At 29.6% G+C, this 23,670-nt stretch overlaps 1 protein-coding gene across 1 annotated transcript; it reads left to right on the forward strand.

Moving 5' to 3' along the window:
* Positions 1–201: 201 nt before the first annotated feature.
* On the forward strand, positions 202–16,482 carry LOC107165155 (uncharacterized). The gene is made up of 4 exons (XM_015513255.2): positions 202–604; positions 3,701–3,806; positions 4,000–4,223; positions 13,427–16,482. Exons 1-4 carry the CDS (start codon positions 437–439, stop codon positions 14,300–14,302), a joined length of 1,374 nt encoding a protein of 457 aa, XP_015368741.2. The 5' UTR covers positions 202–436; the 3' UTR covers positions 14,303–16,482.
* Positions 16,483–23,670: the final 7,188 nt, after the last annotated feature.

Raw genomic sequence — 23,670 nt, forward strand, 5'->3', positions numbered from 1 at the left:
GCGTTCGGTCGCGGTGACAATATATCATGATATTATACGCGCCTATACCTATACAGTATTATGCTCGCGAGCAGAGGAGAGGAAAAAAATATGAACGAAAAAAAAAAAAAATCAAAACTCACGCGATCGCTTTCACTTCTGCAGTCGGGGCACCGGCGATCAGATACGCCACCGCTGCAGCGATATTGGTAGGTGGTACAGGTCGGCGGGGCGGTGAGGAAATCGTAATAACAATAATAGTGATAGTAACACTGTTATAGTGCCAATACCCAAAACGTTATTATTTAATAATCACATTGTAATGTGCATTATATTATTATGCGTTTCATAACGGCGACGGGTGCGGGACGTGTGCCCGTCGAGGCCGCTGCCGACCGGACTTCGGGATAGTGTGTGCTCCGACAACGCGTACGACCGGTCCGATTGAGCCGAAGAAATGACGGAACAACACCGCAACAACATACGAATAGCCGAGCCGCCGCGCCATGCCATCATGGCACTGAAGTTCGTACTCGTGTACTTTGTCGTCGCCACCGTCTCTACTGATCGTTTATTGGACTTGACCGCGTCCAAGATCGAGATGATGCCGAACAACACGATCCAAGTGAGCCTGCCGCAGACGATTAATAATTAATTGAATTTATGCATATCCGGTCTTCCGGTTGTTCGGTTCCCTTATAATATCACAAACGCGGGGTTATTTTTCTATTTTCGTCAATATAGTAACTATTTTAAAAAGAAAAAAAAATAATCACGACGTTCATTTTATTTACATTTTTAAATATCCGCAATATCTGTGTCCATCGTATTTGATACCATTTTTATTTTAATCATTTTTTTATTTTATGCACATGTTATTTTTTAATACTCAAAAGAGTTTTTAAATATTATTAAAATTTTGGACAAATGTAATAATTATAATATAGAATGCAGTTTTATTTAAAAACGATACTCCTGCACTACAACAAATTATTACATTATATAATACTGAAATCGTATTATTATTATTGTTGCATCATTTAAAATAGTTACATTTTTGTCAACTTCAGGCAGTTTACACAAACCGAGTAGATTCAACACATTGCAATTGAACACAAATGTTACGGTTATTTATACCTGTTCTCAGTTATTTTTGAATTTCTTGTACGTCGGATTCTTACTCGACAAATTCTATACATTATTTTAAACAATAAACCTGAAATTTAGAGATGAACTGAAAATTCAATTGAAAATCACATAAGTATTAAATCCAGGAAAATATAATAGACATTTGAATAGGTGTTGTACATCTGTACATTATGTTGTATATTATAGAAAGAGTAACATTATTATGTATATGTATATTATATTAATTATTGTTTACGTCCCAAGACCTAATGTATAACTTGGTGTGAACTCAAACATTTAAAAATTATAATATTATCATGGCCTTTGTTTACTGAATGTTTTTATGAAACAAATATATCTGTTTGAAAGTAAATTAATCAAAACGTATAAAAATCGATTACAAATACACTAAATCTAAATAAAATTTAAAATTTAAAAATGTTAACATACATTATTGGGTGAAATAGATTTATTAAAAATACAATAAATTAATCAAACCGTTTTTGGATAGTATAATTAGCACATATAACACCTCTGTGTCACCCAGATAAGCTAACATAATAATGATTTAAGTTTATGGCATTATGTTATTTTGTATAATTATTGTCTACTTTGAAATACTATAAGTTGTTTTCTAGCTTGGCGCTCAATCAGCAAATGCAATTGCAACTCGTTGCATATCGTTCCATGTGAAATTTTTATATGAATTTTTATTACGCTCTAAATCACCGTAACCTCAAATTATGGGCTATGATTCAAATCTTTACAGGAACCCCTCTTTTCTTTGGCCAAGAAAAGTCGTATTATTAAATTTATACGATGTTTACATTTTGTAGAAATCATTTTATGTTTGAAATAGCTGATGTATTAAACTGATAATTTAATTATTTATTAAAAAATGTTTTATAATACATAATATTTAATACCTTATAAGTATTATTAAGTATGGCAAAAAGATAATAAATTAAATCTTCTGAGTGTTCAAGTACAAAAAGCATTTTATATAAAACATTTGAAGGAATTGAAAATAATATCTAGGGAGATGATAAGTGGAATGAGTCCCGGGGGTGCGGAGCCACCTATAGTGTATATAATAAAAATAAAACTTGCATTACATGATCTTTTAGTTTTTTTTTCTATAAAAACTGTCCTATATTTATAAAAAAATAATATATTTACAAACATTTATTTATAACGCCAAACGTCTTAAATTATACAATATTATATGTCAAGTGTTAGTATTATAATGTTTGTTGAATCGTCTGAATTCACATGCGAGTTATTTTTATCATCGGTAAATTAATATTAAAAAATAAAACGATTTTCACACGCTAATACATTCGAATATCAAAAACTTTGGCTATAAAAAATAACTATCAATTATAAAAAAATCATGTCGAAATTTAATAGTTAAACATTATAAAATTTGAGTTGTACGTAATTTAAATATATTAACTTATATAGTTTTATATTTGATTATATGTTAAGTATTAATATTCCGAATTTCAACCTTCACTCTAATACTTGGTCTTTATTACGCACTACAAATCGTATTGTACCTAGTTAGTCTTTGCACCACTCTAATAGTTGTGATTTTGAATTCTTATATTTTGTCGTAACATTCAATTTGATATGGGGTGAAATATAGATAGGTACGCCAAGGAATTTTCATTTTTTAAATGGCAATTACCACAATGGAAACAAGTAAAGAGTGAACACATACGTAACTGAAACATAAATCCAGAAAAAGAAACGATTCGTTAAGTATAACTAAATAGATTACCTATATATATATATATAAGGTTGTGTAATGTAATATTATTATTTATTATACATTTGTCATACTATAATAGACTGGACAATTTGCTTGAAAATTGTCACGATAAGTGTTTGGAACAACAAAATATTTATATAAGTTATTAATGTAATTTATTTAAAATCCATTTATCTACATCTACGATTAGGATTGGGCAAGATACTCAAAAATCAATATCGAGATACTAGATACTTTGCTTTGGAGTATCGCGGTACTAGATACTCGATACTTGGCTTTAGAGTTTCGCGATACTAGATATTTGATATATTTGAATAAAATCAGTCACAGATTTTAAAACTGACTGGCGTGAGTTTTGTGTCACAAATGTATACATCGCATATACGTTTAACTGATATTATCAGTGATGCGGGTTGAAAAATAATTTCCAACAGTCTACAGAAAATCACCTGTGATTGACTAGTAAAATTGTATTACATATTATTAACTATTATTGTTATTATTATTATTATTTATTTATTTATTATTAGTTTTTAAAAAGCAGAATTGTATCGTATTAATTTATTGATTACATATTTATATCTATCAATAAAATATTTTTATGAAATACTCGATATTTTTCCATATAATTGTATCGATATAAGATACTTGTATTCCCCAGCTCTCAAATTACCTACATGACTACAACAGCATGATAATAAAATAGATTTAATAATTATATTCGTGTTATCTTGTAATACATAAACATTACCAATGATAACAGTTCACATGAACTCACAGGTATAATTTATTAATATATTTGTGGTATTATCATTTCAGTACTTGCAATTTGAAAATGTATCATTCAATGTTACGGATTTTACGATCTGCACGTGGATAAAAATGTTGAATTTTACACACACACAAACCATAATCCACCTCACAGGTAAACCATGTGTACAGATAATATATATTATATATACTCTTTAAAAGTTCTTAACCAAATCCGATCAAATTTAATTTCCCGACACTTGAAATACTCCAATAAGATTGATTTTGATATTTAAGAATTTCATTCTGGATGTGGTCATTATCTTCGAGCGAGTGATTACTACTCATGTTTGATTTTCCACTTTTAGGAAATAAAAAAGAGTCGTTGTTGTTGTGGCGGATGCACGTTCACCCCAAAGAAACCATGAGAGTGACGATCAAAAACCGTCTGGTGGCCTCGGAAAGCATGCAACTGACCAGAGGACAGTGGCACCACGTGTGCTTCCAGTGGAAAAGTTTGACCGGCGTTTGGGCGACGTTCGTCAACGCCAAAATCCATTCGGTTGGGCAAATACCTATCGTCGGCAATGACGTGAGTGATAATCACCTAAATAAGCATTAACTTAAAGCTTGGATTTAAATATTTTATGCACTATAAGACCCAGCCAAAAAACAGAGTATAATAATATTAGCACCTATATATATATATGTGTGTGTTATGAAATGCTCGTATTATGTACGATAAAATATACAATAAAATAGTCTAGTAGGTAAAGGATAGAGTCGATGTATGTGCCCGTATACCATAAGTATAATTAATAACATTAAACCTATTGTAGTAATGCGCTTATGCAGAAGTCTATATACGCATCGATTTCAATTCGAAATTAATATAATATTTATCAAATTATAATATAATCTATTAAAATATGCAGTGAATTCCAAAATGTCTCGAAACTGAAAATACTAAAATAAGAAATCATATAATATGTGCTTGGACAAATTTATAAATATTCTATAAACCATTGTTATGATATCGATATACCTACCTAATAAAATGTCATGAAATATTACTCTATACCTATTATACTTATATAATTACAATTTTGATTTAAACTGTTAAGACGAATAATCATCTGAATCTGTTACAGTTTACGTTATGTGTATTTTACTGGCTAAATCCCGCGATTATATATGCATATAATTTGACATTGTACATTGACATGATAAAATATTGTATTATCAAGACAATAATTGATTATTTGCACTAAAAATTGTCGAATATCGCAAATTTATCTTTTAAATTAAATGGAGGAAGATATTAAAAAAATGAAAATTATAAATTCAACGACATCCTAGCTCCCTGATATATATAATATAATATATACTTACTCGTGTCCCGTTATAAGAACTTATAACCTTTTACACTCGATATTTTAAAAACCATTTATCAGATTAAAATATATAATTAGGCGCTCACGAGAGAGTTTCATTCGTTTTTTTCTGTTTTTATTTTTTTCAACCTTCGTGACGTAAACCTCTAGTGTGCCGGGGCTATACCAGAATGCTTGACGCCGTGCCAAAACAACGAATCGGATTAGATAAAAGAAGTATTTTCACCCAATGAAGCCAAAATTTTACGGCCGACGACGCCCACGTGCTCCTCTTTTTGCTTCTTTTCAATTTTTTTACACTGAATTGATGACATCGATAACATTGTATAACATAATAACAAATAACAATTTATAAGGGACTAGAAAAAAAAAATTATAATAATTGTGTAGGTAGACTTTTAATTTATCTTTCTTATTTCTACAAATTTAGCATTTTATATTTTTTTTATTTTACAAATGCACATACACAATCTATACATATTGCACAATAAGCGTATAAGATAAGAGTTTAAAAAAAACATGGATTGCTTGAAGAAGAAGCCACCCATTAGTGGCACTCACTTACTTGACGTTATATTTAGGGTAATTGCGGGATATTTAATTTAAATGGTCACCACACCATTTCCTTTTGAGTCTACGTGGTGGATTTCCAGGGAGTGAGAAGGTATGTAGCTCTTTTATTAGTGGGTTAGGGTGATTTTCAAGTCTGTCGAAAAAATATTTGTAAAATAGTTTCACTTCGGTTACAACAGGTAGAATACCTAGATCTTGGTGAAGAGTTAAATTAGAGACGTAGAAGGGAGCGTTAGCGATTTTTCTAAGGGTAATATTCTGAAAGACTTGAATTTTATTTAAGTTTTATTTTTTGGCCGATCCCCAGAGTTGTAACCCGTATGTCCAGATTGACTTAAGGAGAGTTTTGTATACAAGTAGTTTTGTTTTTAAGCTCGTAAATTTATTTTTTGATAATATTGTTTTTAGCGATCTAGATCGAGCGTTAAGGATCAATATTTTAGCTCTTATATGTTTGTTCCATGTTAATTTTAGGTCAAGGATTAATCCTAAATATTTAACAGCATTGAGTGGTGGGATAGGTATGTTATTAATTGAAACATTTGGCCATTGACCGTGTCTAAGGGTAAAATTTGTATGAACCGACTTGCTGTGATTTACTTTTACACGTCATTTTTCATACCATTCGGATTGTAAATTTAAATGAGACTGTAAATTAGTAGAGGCTATAATTGGTTCATTATGAATTGAAAAAATTACTTTATCATCTGCATAGTCGGCAACAAAGGTGTTTGGAGTTGTTGGCTTATCAGAGGCATAAATGTTAAAGAGTAAGGGGGAGAGGATTGCTCCTTGAGGTACAGCATTTTATATTAAAATTGTATTATTTTATAAAATCTTAACTTTTGTTTTTTCATAATTGTAAGTAAAGTTTTTTCTTTACTTTAATTTATAGTAGTGTGAAACGACATGATATGATCTTAACATTGTAAAATATGCTTTAAAAGCAATACAATTTCAAGGTTTACTCTAAAAGAATTCGTAATTTGTATAACATATTTTTTGCTTACCTAGTGTATAGTATGATTGACGAAAAAAATATGCAAATGCGTACAAATCTGGGTTCTACTAATAAAAGATAATCGTATACCTATAGTGTAGTTGCGAAATTAAGTGTGAACAACATTTACTGCAGATTACTAGATGTCTAGATATATGTATTATTGACATTAGACACATAGGTATAGCCTATAACCTATATCTGCTTATTATCTATATTACTGTACGTTAACCTCGTTGAAATCGATGTCAGATAAAGTCATAATATATCACTTATTTTACGATTCCATTCTAGTACACAGATGAATTTCAAATATGAATGCCATTTTCGACTTTTTTTAATATTCTTTTTTTCTTCAAATGTTCATAAAATGTATGTTTAGCCAAAAAGCTTGAAAAATGAATGTAGTATCTTTATATGTTTTTATATCTGAAATCCAAAATGGAAGAATTTAAAATTCATAACTTTATAATTTTAATATCTAAGACTTAAAAATTGATTCCTAATTTTCGTATGAGTTGTTTGTAATTAAGCATTTTAAAAATATCGAAAACACATTAGCACTGTTTTTTTTATAAAAGTTTGAAATTCAAATTATGACAAAATAAATATTTAAACATATACAAATTATATTTTTTTTTTTATAATCAATTCAAAAATATAATTCTTAGGGACTGGAAACCTGTTCAAATCATTCTAAGGACTTATGAGTTAATAACAGCTAATAATATTATGTTCATAATACTATAAAATAGTATGTGACCTATGTAAATAGTGTTTAGAATAAATTAGTTCAATTTATACAGTTTATAAAATGGTGTAATAGATGTGCAGGTTAACGTTTCAAAATCATTTTTCATATTCAACGATGGAATTCAATTCACACCTAATAAATTAATAAGAACATTCGAAATTCGAACACATTTACACATTATACTAACAGCAGCGAACAGAGTGATTACACTATTTTGTTTTCAATTATTAAATTAAAATATTTTTGATACTCTTTTACGTAATTAATATCATATGTGTTCTACTAAAATGTTTAGAGAATAATCGTTAACATATTATATAAGTAAGGCATCGTCCCATAATATCGAAAATGTGTTTTTTATTAATATTATTATCGTATTGTTTTCATGGTAAGCTAGGGGACATTATAATATTAATTTTACAAGACATGCGAAAACATTTACAAACTTCATGGTACCAATTGATTTAAAGATGTGTCAATACGAATACACGTCACTGACACAGAACGACATTTAAAAAAGTTCAGAATTTGAAAATCTAATAATTTACTGCATATAGACTCACACAAAATGTATAAAATAATTAAAATAACCGGTAAAATTATAAAGTTTTGTATTATTAATTAAAAGCAACCACATTTTTTTTGGGAACGTTGTTTAGGTTAATGTTTTTTTAGGATGAGCCATGTAAACGGGAATCAGTCTTTAGCGGACCATTGATCATAATTCATAATTATTATGGCTGATATTTTGATGATATGAAATTTTTTCCGATGTTTTAAAATGTAACTCCTCATGGAGAAAATGTATTTTAGATACCGACTACACTAACTGATATTAGTGTAATTTTTAATCTGCACATTTCGATAAACTTGTTAAAACAAATTGTTTAGAGAACTGTTAACAGATCTTCGGGCATAAATCATTGAAAAAAAACGTACTATTGTCATAAATAACAAAAGGCTATCAACATAATTACTACAACATTATATGCAACTCTAGTTCACCGCTGTTTTCATATCTACAAAAAATACTGAAATACAAAATAAATTTTATGTTTCAAATTAAGAAGATAAAAGACCTAATACTTATTATTGAAATATTGCTTACGAAATTCATGCATTTGGATTACAATTTGTTAACATTTTAAGTTCTTAGAAAATATTTTAAACACATTTTTTTTTTTTAAGATTTTTAATTCATTATAAAATTATTTATTTGGGTTTGAAAACTTTCCATGACTTAATTGATATATTACTAGTTGGAATTTTAGACTTACTATTTCATTGATGCAAAGCAATGAATATTTTTGAAATTTTATTTCAAATTCAAAGATTCTATTTTATGCTCTCTATTTTAATACCTACGTAAGAAATATAAAAAATGCATTATAAACGTGTAGATCGTAGGTGGCATTCAGTGGCAAAGCACTATAAATTATAAAAATAAAAATGCACAATAGGTGATTGTCCAACAAATTTTCAACAATTAAAATATTACCACACTCAATTCATAATTTTAGTAAACATTAACAACAATTGTGAATGTTGGGTAAAATAAGCTAATACACAATTAGTATAGAGAATAGCACGATGAACATAAAAATTTGTAGTTAATTAAATTTTACAGAAATTATTTTTAAACAACTATATGTTATTCGTATTGAGCAATTAAGATAACACTTATGTTTAACTGATTTAACTTAATATATCAACAATCATACAAGTATTAAAAGAATTTAAAAATGGCAAAAAAAAAAATCAAAGAGTTCAATTGGCTTGGTAGACGATTTTAAAAGTGATGATATTGGTTTATTAGTTTATATTACATGTTTAGTTAAAACAACGTATTATACTCATTGTTAAATTGCAATTAGTGAATTATCAGCAAATCATATTTTCTTTTTTAGATATCATATTAAAAAACGTATACGTCAAAACATTATTATTTTATTAAAACGACGAAAATAGATATTAAACTTAAGAGTTACATTTGCATATTTGATCATATCACAATAAATTACAATAACTACTTGGTATATTATATTTTATTGTTGGATTTATATTTGCATTCAGTATGTGATAGAAATCCATCAATTTCATTAAGTCGATTTGAATACCACATACAGGTACTATACATTAATATATAATATAATTTAATTTGAAAGTATATATCAAATAGGTATCAGTTGAAACACTTAAAAGTTAAAACTTTTAAGCAATATTCGTAATATTTTAACCTATACCTACCATAAAATATAGTTTGGTAGCCAGTGTTCACTGGTATACATTATATCGATAAATAACATTAAATATACAACATGATTTTAAAAATAAAAATATCACAATATACTTTGAGTAATAAGTATATTAAAAAAATAATGTATGATTTTATATTTTATTTATGTACTTTCACGTCTTCTAATATCTACACATTATTGGACACAAAGAAACAAAAACAAAAAGCCAAAAATATATAAAAAAAATCTTAAAACCACTATTTTCATCCACAAAAATATCTACTCAACGTAGGTACCCATAATCGAGAGCAACGTTTAGGAATATTTGGCATGTACCCATGTGTCACCTACGTTGTTGTCAGATATAAATTATAAATTACTATTAAGCCGCTTTTAGTTAATGACTTATATTTTGTTCTAATGACTTACACGATATTTTGATCTTAAACGTATTACATTCAATACCAACTTTTAATAATAAAATATACCTACAAATTAGTTGTTGGTATTTACAAAAAAAAAAAAAAAACAATTTGTTTTTTACTTAACAAAAATTAAAACATGGTAATTAATGTTTTTGAATTTGTCAATTGTTTTAATAGCAAATACAAATATTGCTATTTGGAAATCGACTTCTTACCTTATTAATACAAAATAAGTATTAATACATTAGTACATACCAATGTATAAGTACATGTATTATTGAAGGGCTATAGATAAATAAAAATTATCAAAATTATTTCTATAGGCATTTTAAATCAATTTTACCATAGTAGTTATCTAAAATAAAAATATAACAGTATATTAATATAAGTCATAAGATATATAAATGGTAGCTATTTATAGATATCCAATTAATTTTTAGAAAAGGTCGATTCAAATTAAAAATGAACTACATAATGCATTACTTATAAAATAATATAGTTGATATAACAACGAGTGTTTTATATATTTGTAAAACTTTTCGCATGTTAAATAGCCAGTAAGCAAGGTTCATTTATACACGATCAATATTTTTTATTAATAAATAACCAATCCGCAAATGGCAACATTTTAACATTTTAACAACTAAATAATTTAATAGGCACTTATAAATTATAATAGCTATTGCATTTTATGCTTTAAAATTTTTTTTTTATAATCAAAAATTTACTATACTTCTATATGATTCTATGATACACAAATAAATAATTATTATACTTAGAAGGTGCATTCTAAAATAATTTCTTAGACACCTAAAGTTTGGCGAATACATCAAATACTTCCTACGGTTTATTTAAAAGAATTAGTTTTCATAGAAATCATTTTCGATTTTAAACAGTCTAATTAATACATACCTACTTTGAAATGCAATATTTTGTTTTTCTTAATTTCGTCGATTCCTAGTTTCCTTTAAGTTTAAGCACATTGGTAAGAAAACTCTATAAAGAGAAGGGTTGAAAAAAATTCAAAAATTATTTTTAACCAAGTTTTTCAGAACCGTTTTTTGAGTTATGCACAGTTTATCATTATTTATAACTTTTATAACACGTCATAAAATACTCACTCCACTTATCCTGCAGGAGCCTTCACACAGACACACATGACCAAGTTGGCTAGCTGTTTTGAAATTTTCTATCGAAATAAATACAGCATCCTGGCAAGGTAATCATGTCACATAATATGGCTGTTCGTATTAAATATTTAAATTTCTGTTTTTTTTTTTTTTAATATTACGTTACTATAATTATTATAGTATACGAGTAGTGTATATAAATATTTATAATAATGCAATAAAATTAAACATCATTAATTTATGATACGTAATCAAAGTCTTCAATCAGAGATGCATATTATTTAAGTGACAATAACTTTTACTACCTAGTCATTCAAATAATTTGGAGAGTTGATTGTTTTCAAAGATTTAAAAACAATTGTTTACGAAAATAACCAAATGGTTTGTCCAACAGTAGATTATAATATATTATAATACCCATAATAATACCTACCTATAGATATTTTATATATGTATTCAAACGCGTTTTTTCCTATTTTAAAATTTATATTGTCCGTCTGTAAAATTAATCTAACCTGAAACCGTAGGTATACAATGAGTTTTGCGTAGTCTTACTATACGATGATGAATGTAATAATATGTCGATAAATAATAGAATTCCATATTATACAACAACAAAGGAGAACTAATAAACTCGCGAATACGTACTTGAGAGTTATACACTCATTTGACAGGTGTACGGAACGACACGTGTTTATCTCGTAACTTCATCATTCAAACAGCTATACATAGGTACATACCATTAGGTATATAGCACTACTGGAACAACGTAGTGCAAATTTTTGTGACCCATTTGTTCCGGTATGGTTTTGCTTTTATTCTTGTGTGTTTATGTGTTTCTCTCTCTCTCTCTCTCTCTTTTCGTTTGAAGAAAAAGCAGCATAAGACTACCATGTTTTGAGAAAAATAAGTATTCCTTGAATATACTTTTATAATATTCTCATAAGTTCATATAGCGGCTACAAAATAGTATGTGTTTCTGAGAATATTTCTAAGGAATCACTGCCTACATACGATGACATACATAATACATATATATATTTAGTTGAAATTGAAACATAAAATACTGGTGATTAATAATTATTTATTATACAATGAATCATTAAAGTGCATGAGTCATATAGTTTATACCTAATATAAAAATCATTAATTACTAATATTCAATCACCCACCCACCAATCAAATGTACAGATATTATACCTACATATGTTTCTGAAGTACCACACGAATCATTGGATACTAGCAATCGCCGAGATCGAAATATGATATAATTCATAACTATTATAAATGCAATAATTTAAAAAATCTATTATTTTATCCGATATTTTTATTTATTGAATAAATTTCGGGTAATTTATTTTTACTCCATATTAGGTGTATACAAACGATTTACTCTGAAAATCATTAATATTTATTGTTAGACAGTATTACGCTTAAAATAATGCTATCTAAGAGTAATGAAAAACCCAAAGTTACTTGTAACATTTTATCTATCTATACCTAATAAGTAATAAGTAATAACGTTTAAAAAACAAAACAAAATATCGACATAATGGGGAACGAAAAACATTTTTATTTTTTTGTTATTAAAAAAGAACAATGAAAACTACAAGCAGTAAAACGTCGATAAAATTATATTATCCTTTCTTTGCATGCCTTACAGATGTTATAAGTTAATTCAATGTGATAATGTCATATTTTTAATGACCTGCGACCAACTTGGACAAAGTGACAACCTTATCATAGAATAATTTATTTGTGTGTAGTATAATATATCGTAAATGTGTAGGTAGCCGTCATAGTATTGAAATTCAAAATTATGGGAGAATATTATACGTGCGTCCCATATACAAAAAAACAATGAAATAAAAATAATATGGCAATTATTATCATAAACAATTGTTTTATTTTTTTAAATTGAAATATTTGATTGACGTTTCTTGACAATTCTTTTAAAAGCTCAATATTAGATGATTATTTTAACATTAAAATCTTAGTATCTATTAATAACAATTAGCTTTAATGTCACATAATATTTCATACATAAGCAATGAAATGTGATAAACAATAATAAAAGTATTATCCAAACAAAAAAAATTAAAAATTACACATGACAGTACACAAATCAGTGATAATAACAGTTGTCCGATCACTAATTGTATAAGCTCTCCGAAGCCTATTTATACGGTAATAGGAACAGTGGCGGGGGTGTATTATTGGCTTCTTAAAAAAAAAAAACCCCTCCCATAAAAGATTTTAAACAAATGTTGGACCGTTTTCAGACAATCTCATCGAATGCGTGGAATCTGCACGGAAGAGGCACAGGAACAGTTGGCGACGACAGCGCGCCCTGTCGGAACGGTTGGCAAGCATATGGAGTGTACTTGAGCGGCCTGGTTACGACAGCAGTGGACGCGGCCAAAGCGACCAAGGTGGCCAAGGCGACCGTCAAGCTGTCGACGAACGCGACCATCACGTCCGCAAGGACAAAAAGTAACAGCAAGCGGCAAGCGGTGTTCGACTCGGACACGGACGACACGGCGTCTGGCGGCGCCGGCCAATCCAAATCATTTCAGTGGTTAAGCAAGTCATTCGCATTCATAAAACGCATGTTCACGTTCGTCATCATACCGTTCTTCAAGTTCGTGCGGAACACGTTCTTCCAGACCCGTTCGTTGGACGATACGGTGGTGGACGTGAGCGAAACGCACCTGAGCGAAGTCAAGTTTGAGCCACCGTCGTCCGTGGCCACAGCCACGGTGGCTGCCAGTGAGTCGACCTCAAGCGACGACAGTGAAAACAATGTCAACCGCCGATCATCGCCGTCGTCCAAGCGGGAAACGGACGATGACAGCCGTTGTGGTGACACGCGACTCAACGACGACCGTGTGACGGCGGCCGACCTAGTGGCCGCAGGGTCGGCGCCGACGGTGGCCGTTGACGACGCGCTCTCGCCAAACGCCAAGAGGTACTTGCGGATGGTCAGCGACGGCCTGAACGACGTGGGCGTAAACGCGGCGTTCGTCAAGCGGGCGTTCGCGTGTTGCCGACGCGGCCCATTCGATCCGCGGGCCGACGTCGCGGTGATCGACTGGGATAGGACCGAGGCCCACGCGCACGACGTTACCGTGTCGCCACACGTCTGCGGACGGTATTGACCTGATGCAGCTCTCGCCTCTTCCTTTTTCCACCCCGACCCCACCCTTATACTTTTCGCCCTGTTTTCATCGTCCCGGCGACGACGCGCCACGTCTGGTTATAATTATATTGTTTTTTTTTTTATTATTATTATTGTCCCGTATATAGACTCTTTGATCGTATGTATACGTATATGGCGTCCGAAAATCTGATCGTTTTAAACAAACTTTCGCCCCCCCCCCCCCCCATCCCACACGTGCACGCACAGAATAACGATATAGGTTAGGAGACTATAGGAGGGTTGGTTTATTGCTAATCGATAGATTTTGTAAAGGAATTTTATTATTATAGCAAAAAATAAATTACAGATTTTTCCCCCTCAAAAATACATACGATATTCAACCATAAAGTTTCGTACAAGGGTTATTCGATATGTTTACCTGTTGTGAATCATGATGGTATAATATTATGAACACGCAATCTATGCTCGATTACTTTTCATTTTAATTGATATCTCTCTATATTTTTATGTACCTATATAATATATATATATGGCTATAATATACCTATAGTATATGTATACATAAAAAATACGTTATTTTGGAATGATAAGCGACTTGATTTACAGATAATATTGTATTCTAATACAGTAATACCTACTTAATTTCATAACCAAACTTTCGATCGGACGTTACGTCGTCTTACGTCTATCGAGAAGAGCTATAGTGAACGTACAATGCGCATAATATTGGGTAACTCGTGTAGGTACTAGTATACGACTTATATAATGGACATATTATAAGAAAATGTATTTTATTAGAAAGTATTTATAAATAATATTATTTTAAGTTTGTAATCGTTTTTAAAATAAGCACTTTTTATTTATATATTTTATATTTGAATACTTTTTAAATAGTTTGTATTATATTACAAGACTGTTGGATCTAGAATAAACCTGCAATGAATAGTACAATAAACGAAAAACATAATAAGAACGTATTTATCTTTACACTTACAAATAAACACTAGCACATAATATATAGTAATGTGGCTCTAAATCTTCTAAATCCTCTAACTCACAATATCATCACATTTTAATAGTACCATATTTTTTAGTATTTATAGTATAATAATTATATCTTAAAAACAAAATATACTGACCTATTTATGACAGCTACAATATTGTATTAAGACCACAGTATACCAAGAGTAATAAAAAAGATATGTACTTTAAACTTTCCCCTATCGATCGGTACGAATCGTGATGATATTATTGTCACCATCGTGCGTAAAACAGCCACAACATGTTATCGTATGTGGTATGTATGGTGAGGTTTATGAACTTTCAAATTATAGTCAACGAAAAAATAATATACTTATTATATGCCTATATTTACTCGGTTTTCAGCCTTTAAACACCATTTTATTCGTTTACTAGCAATCAAGTTTACGATCGAGTCAAATTCAAACTCTAAATCAAATATAAAATAAATACAAAAATTGTATACGACGTCATAAACTTATGAAATAGTTTTTACGGTTTACCGTGTGTTGTGACTGCAGTATATGCGCGTAAAAAGTCTAATAAATATAATATAATTAAAACTGTATCATTGGATCTTGCGAAATACGACCGCCATAATATATGTTTGCTCATACAATTTTTTTAGTATTAGATAGGCTTGCGATTTTCGTGTCCGACTAAATTCATTATAGCACTCAAAACAGTGAAAATATATATTTTTTAGGTGCATTACATAATTTTACTGAAATCTCGTACTGAACATACACTTAGCTGGCGGACGCCATGTTATATTATTTTCTTCGCGAGTTGAGGCGATAAAAATAATAATTTATTTTGACAGTTATTTTTTATTCAAGTTCACGCTATCAGCGCAATAATAATAATATATGCGTTTGTGGGTTGTTATCGTTACGTATGTGATTATATTTTACATTTTCACCGTTAAACTTCGTCATTGTTCGCAGATGTTTATATTATGTTATTATGTTAATCGCGTGTTATTTGTTGTCGATATCACAAACTCGGCCGTCTGCCGATGTTTTGTTTGTATGTTTTTTTTTTTTTAGATACGATTACTTTTATCACATACCATATTATATTATATATGCCGTTTGTAACAAACGATTTGTTTACCACATTATAATGTAACTATATGAGTATAATATTATGTACAGTCTAAACTATAAAATATATTATGTGCATATAATATATAAATAATAAACTGTACAGCTCCGTTATCGAAAAATACGCTGCCCTTTATTTCAAATGTTCTCATACACGTCAAAACATACATACTATAAAATACTATATACATGTAAATATATAATACCAGATGCACTAGGTATATATTATTATGTATGCGGTGTTTGCTTTCTGCGCGAGGGGAATCGTCCGGCCGGGTGCGGGGCTTCCGTGAGTATAAGGTATACTTTGGAGCCTCCACTTTTCTTCGTTTACGTATTATTGTATATGTATATGTCAATATTTACGTGGCGCAATTACCTTTTTTGCGCTGGCAAACATTAACGATAAGACATTTTTAAAACAAACACCTGTAGAGCATTTGAGACGCATTACCTATTATAACCAATATGAAGGTTACCTATGCAATTATAATGCGGTGTATAACAAATGACCAACGCCTTGTAATATATGTGTCAGTTCCCCACTGCAGTATATACATAACATTACTAAATGCTCAATATTTATGAAAACGAGCTTTATATGAAAACTTAATTTAGGCAATTTGCATTCAAAAACTAAAACGGTATCGTTTACCTGCACGAAATTCAGTGTGTGATATGCGTACAATAATTATTAACCCGTTAATAAAAAACAATTATCTATTTAACATACTTACTCCCCTAACAAATTATCCTCAAATCATAATAAAATGAGACATTTAAAAAAAAAACAAAGTTCTAGTTGATAAACATTTCGGCATTTACATAAACATTTAAAAAGCCATGACATGCACAAACAAGTTATTGATTGTTAACACTATCTACCTATAATTAGTCCAAATTATATGATATTACGTAGTTAACATACGATACTTCAGTACTTTATCTAAACGCTAAATTTTTATATAATATAGTGTGCTTTTGTCTTTTGCTAAAAAGCATACGTCTTAGAGGTAGGAGTGCTTCAAAATGCTAATAGAAGCCAAATAAAGATTTCAAATAACCTTTACGAGCCATTTCGTTACAAATTTCTTGTATATTTTAATCCGAATTTTTAATTTTACGTATGTATATTTTACTCACATTAAAAGTTTAAATGTTCAAACATTAATAACAAGAGAATTTTATTTATCGAATAAAAAGTTAATCTTTTATAATTTATTATAATAAAATTATTAATCAGTTTTGTTTAAAAATAATCGATTATGTAAGATACAGGGAAGCTAAACGAAAATGGTACGAGAGTCAATTCCTCAACAAGCCTTAAGAACATGAATAATTTTTCCCCTTTTTAATGTGTGCTTATTATTTTTACGCTTCACTCCTATAAGTACGCCTACCCAATACAAGCCAGTTGTAAGCCACAACGTTAATGGTAATACTATATATAATTTTCAAAAACATAATAAAGATTACATATTATAGCACAATTTATAAAGTATGTATGTTTTCTTTAAGTTAGATTTGTACTGAAGATCCATGCTCTACACAATATATAGAAATAGAATCATACTAAGTTATTATTTAAGCTTTTTTTTGAATATTTAGACAGTTCTACTGTTTTTTTTTTTTGTGATTTTTTTTAGTTTATTTATTTTTTTTTTTTACCAATTATTCCGTAGCAACTTAGGCCATTGGGAAGGGGGTGGTACTGTAGGTTTATGGAACGGTAAGGTGTGTTACACGTGGGTGATTTTTGGCAGAATTTTTATTGGGGCACCCGTAGGTTTCTGCCATGCCCCAGAATGGCACTTGTTCTCCTGACAACGTGACTTGCCCGGAGAAAAATGTAGCCCGATGGTCGAGACACAGCCGACGCGTTAGACCGCTCGGCCACCTCGTCCCCCCTTTAGTTTATTATTGCATTAAAATCGGTATTCTAATATAATAACCATTGATATAATATGATAAAATTATTATTAAATCAATATTAAAATGAATAATACAAAGTGATTATAATGCTCAATAATATGAATTAGCTATTTGCAGGCTATTTATTATAATATTATTGTAGGGAACAAATGAGGGAATGATGACCAGTGGATAAATATGTCGGTCAGTGCTATACCTAGAGGAATCTTATCAAATCTGATAGATAATATTTAGATTTTCACGTAAAGTAAAGAGTGAATAAGGATCCATAACAATGTGGTTATATTAATTCAGATTTTTCGTAATTCTGTTCAAAACTAGTACGTTTAATATAACACGGTGAATAAAATACAATTGAATCAAATTACGAAACGGACTCGGAGTAAAACAGTTGTTATCGTGTAGGTAAGTAGTATACTAATCCTTATGCACTATATTCTATTTAAATCAGTATATTATAAATTGACTTCGCTTCAGTATGATATAACTATAAAATTGTATCAATAAAAGCAAAAATATTTAAATAAATTTTTGGAATTAGCTTGAAAGTATAACGATTCGTTCAGATAACTAACAAAAATTCAAAAATATAAAATACTAACTTATCCCGGGCACTTCGTTGCTCATTAAAAATACCAACTATATAAAATTGAACCTTTGTTCAATTCCCTATTTAATATTCGATGTAATGGAGTAATGGAGTTCAAAACCTAAACATTTTCATCGGTCACCTTGTATCTTAAAATATTATTGGCTCTAACTATTCTAAAGTAACGTAGTCACCGTAGCACTCCATTGATGTAACTAAACGGGTGCAAAAAGGCTGTAGCAATCCCAAGTTATAGTTTAGCACCCTCTCTTTGAAATTTAATATCCTGTGTTTTTTAAATTTACATTAAACCATTATTATAATAGTCAAATACCATCAATTTTATAATATGTTTTTAATTTATAAAATATTTACCAAATAAAAAAATAAAAACAATTTTATTCATAACTTATAATTATGTCTTAATTCATACTATTAATTCGTTATATATAATTACACAGGTATTCCTATAATTGATAAACGATTAGTACCAAAATAAACATAATGGAGAAATGGATAAGCTAATGTATCACATCAAATAGCACTATTTAAATTATGGTGGGAAGTATTAAACATTAACTATTTTTTGTTCGAATTTTAACATTCAAATTATTAATTTGATAATAAGACTAATATATATATATATAATTTTATCATTAATTTGAAGTGTGTTAAAATATGTAAAAAATTCCAAGTATCGATTATTGTAGATTTATAACTTTTTAGATTATGCAATATCAGTAGTAAAGGATGTGTATGCAAAACATAAATTATTGATGACTATACAATAAGTCCTGTTAGACATATATAACTTTAGCACCCCATATGGCCATGTATTAGAGATCTAGTTACGCCGATATTGCACTCAATAGTTAAAATTTAAAATGTACACAGGGGTGTTTCAATTTTTCAATTGTTAACAATTAACTATTTTATAATACATATTTTTTATAGAAGATATTATACTATTTAACATATTTTATATTACATAGGTACATTGGTTATCTATTTTCTGTTATTTAATTAAATAAATTTTGTTAATTCGTAGTTTTTTCTTTTTATGATATTGTCACCTTACCCTCGATTCTGATTTATGGCGCTCTTCGGGAAAATTTAGGTATACTTAAAATACAACACAATATTGGAATGTGCGAATTCAAAAGTACGGATGTCAGGGTAACGCAACTCGCGGATATTGTCCAGGGTAGGTACTCATGGCGAGTGGGTGCCTGTGATGTTTTCCGTCGGTCAGACGTTATAACGATTGTCATATACCTACAGCTTTTTTCTTATTCTCAATCACCGGGTGGTTATGCGTTTCTATCGTCCATGAGCGCAAATTACGAATGTTTATTATATGCAGGACAATGCAATTCCGGACACGAATCTCGATCTGACTATTGCATATTTTATAGAGATAGACGATAGACGATACTATATGTTGTTGCACTGTGATCTGTAACGAAACGATAATCTTGATCTCCGTCTCGACAATACGTCTTGTACCCCGCGTATTCCGTGGCGTAATACAGCGCAAAGTTCAAGGTAGAATGCACTAAGTCACCTATATTATTTTTAGATTTCTTGTAGGTAATAATATGATAGGTAGTATATGTATACTATATATGTACACAGTTGCAAACGCCTTATAATTCAACCGTTCTTCAGAAATTATAATTTATTGTAATAATTGTACTTATAATAGGTATATATACCATATTTTCGTGGAAAACTTAGTTAAAATAATCGTCGTTTGATTGATGATGACAGATGTAAGTACGACAGTTTTTAGTATTTATGGTAATAAATTAAAAGTATTGCAGTCAGTTCGACATTTTATAGTGTGATGTAACTATATAGTATATATTATGATGTGCGCAAATTGTGTGGGTTCAACTTTACTGTATTACCAGATATTCGGATGCATATATAATTTGTACTAATAAAATTACCTATATACCTACTTAAATATAATACGCATGCACATATATGTATATCTCCAAATATATACCTACATGAGCAAAAATCATTGGATAAATTATTCGATTTTTCCGCAGTAGAAATGTTTATACAATTATGAAATCGATAATCGACAAAGTGTACAACAATAATATAATAGAATAGTCAGATTATCGTATATTTTTGAATAGTTGAAATTAGTCTAACGTGATATGTTAGAATCCACATAATAGTTTTACTCATTATTTACATAAATATTTTTTCCTACGATTCCTACGCAATAATTACCCAATTTAAATTAGACTCTTAAAATGTTCAAATAAAATAACTGAATATAGGTACAATACTGACTACTGAGCTTGCTGTGTCTACATACACGCACTGCACTAAGACGCTATTTTAAACTAAATGGATTTTTAAATCATTAAATCTTACGAGAGGAAAATACCTACAGCAAACAGATAAATGTATTAGTACGCATAAACAATTTATGGTGTATTTACAATTATTATTAATTCATGACAACTACCGTTCGCTCGTTTCCCGAATAAATTTAATTATAATCTAGATTCTAGACTCAATGCTAATAAACGCACTAAACGTTCAGCGACTCCTGTCACAGCGCTTACTTCTTCGTATAAAATGAAATTCATTGATTATTTTACGTTTAGCCGTGTGACAGGTGGCATAATATATCAAAATATATTAACATTTGAACACGATATATTTATTCGATACATATATACGTAGGTTAGGTATATGCCTAAGCGCCTACACTATAAACACACTGTAAAAAAACATATATAGGTACGCGTTATAATGTACCATGACAATATATTATTACGTTCGGCCGCTGCAACGTTGTGGTATAATAATAATTGTCTGCGAATGATGTAAATTTAATATTTTCCCTTATTGTGTGTACCTACTACCTACCTACCTATACGTCGAGTCAACAGCTATAATAATATAATGTATGCACACACACTGCACTTACCTACCCACGCCGTATACACAATACTCAGGTCTTGTTCTACTTCTACATTCGTTATATTATTATTAGGTCAAACACGAGGCCGGTTAAAAGCCGCGAGGACGGTATATAATAAAGGGAGTTTAATATGATACATTGTTATATTATGTGTATATATATGCGACGATATTGTATGCTTACGCAGTTACGCCGCCGCCTAATAAACGATGAAAACAATACGTTTTACCCTTTTAGTCAAAGTTGATTTTTTTTTTTTATTATTATTATTTTTTGGAACACACCCGGCCGCGGGAATAGGTCACCGGTAGACGGCGCAAGCTATAGGCGGTAAAATAGCGAAAGACAGAGTTATATATTTAGAGACAGAGAAAGTGACTACTGTTAAATTATAATATTATTCTACCGGTAGTGGAAATAAAACATAGGAAGAAGCCATTCATAATTACATAATATATTAATAGGGCCTAATATATAATATTAAATACAATTCTTTTTATTTTCAGTAATAAATAATTGCACAGATTTTAACGTTCGAGCGAGTAATATTATGCACTTATCATATTTTTAATTTTTACGACCAAATTGTGTGGAAAACGCAACGAGAGTTGATTTATTTCCAACACTTGGCAAACATTCGGGCGTGTTTCACAACACGGAGCTCTGTACGGAGCTCATAAAATTATTTATAAATTTAAGAAACACGATAATATATATATTATTATTAAATATATATGTCTATACGCATTGCAAACCTTGAAAACAATATTTTTCGCTCAAGTTTCCGCAGTTTAGGTGCCACGCACGAACTATTATATCAATGCACAGCGGCAATCATGGGTTTGATGTTGTACTCAATATAACTGGGACATTTCAGTTAGTTTTCTGCACGCAATAATAATAGTCAATAGATAATATCGAGACGATTGACGTAATATATTTATCTGTACCTAAATGTCCCTACATATAGTACCGATACAATGTAATAGTGACGCGTCGGCTCCAGTAATTGTCATAATATGGACTAGGTAGGTACTATTATAATACTCGTATTATATTTTGTCCTTTTACGTTAATGTCATTTAAGGAACTAAAATGAAGGAATTAACAGCTTTTTGGCAGGTGCCATTAGTAGGTGTAAAAATCCTTTAGGTTGGTAGAGTAACAAAATTATGTGATATGATCAAAAACCACTGATTAAAATTTGGAGTTTTTATAAACACCTAAAACTTATACGATAACTTAGTACAACATTAAAAGTTCTAAGAATGCCATACATACTATAATATAATAACTCAATATTTAACAAACATATATATATATATAAATCATCATGACACCGTGTCTTCTAAAATAAATAAAATTAAGGACATTAATTAGGTATATACGTTTAATAAACAAAAAATACAGTATTATATAACTAATAAGTAGTATGTTAACATTTATTCATCAAAATGTTTTTAATGTGACAACAAACAAATTAATAATATCAAAGATTTTATTTTATAAAAATGACTTTCAAAAGTAGATATCTTAACTCTTCTATACTTTTCAATTTCAACTTAAATAATATTATATAGTATACAAATATCCAAATATTAAATATGTCTTATAAATATACTGAGTAAATAAGTAAGTTGGAATTTTGGAAGCATATTATTACGTACAATATTGACAATAATGGTAATTATCATATCCATATAATTCGCATATTATAATATTATTTATGATATTATGCCACTACGTATTATAGCTCTCATCATAAGGTT

Source organism: Diuraphis noxia, unplaced genomic scaffold (assembly GCF_037042655.1).
Source record: "Diuraphis noxia isolate RWA-SAM2 unplaced genomic scaffold, SU_Dnox_SAM2 contig0001, whole genome shotgun sequence".
Lineage (NCBI taxonomy): Eukaryota > Metazoa > Arthropoda > Insecta > Hemiptera > Aphididae > Diuraphis > Diuraphis noxia.

Bases quoted from the DNA above. Each gene is read 5' to 3' on its own strand.
- LOC107165155 (XM_015513255.2), top strand. From the start codon at position 437: ATGACGGAACAACACCGCAACAACATACGAATAGCCGAGCCGCCGCGC. The intron at 605-3,700 runs GTGAGCCTGCCG...TTATCATTTCAG, and splicing joins TGCCGAACAACACGATCCAA to TACTTGCAATTTGAAAATGT. The intron at 3,807-3,999 runs GTAAACCATGTG...TTCCACTTTTAG, and splicing joins AACCATAATCCACCTCACAG to GAAATAAAAAAGAGTCGTTG.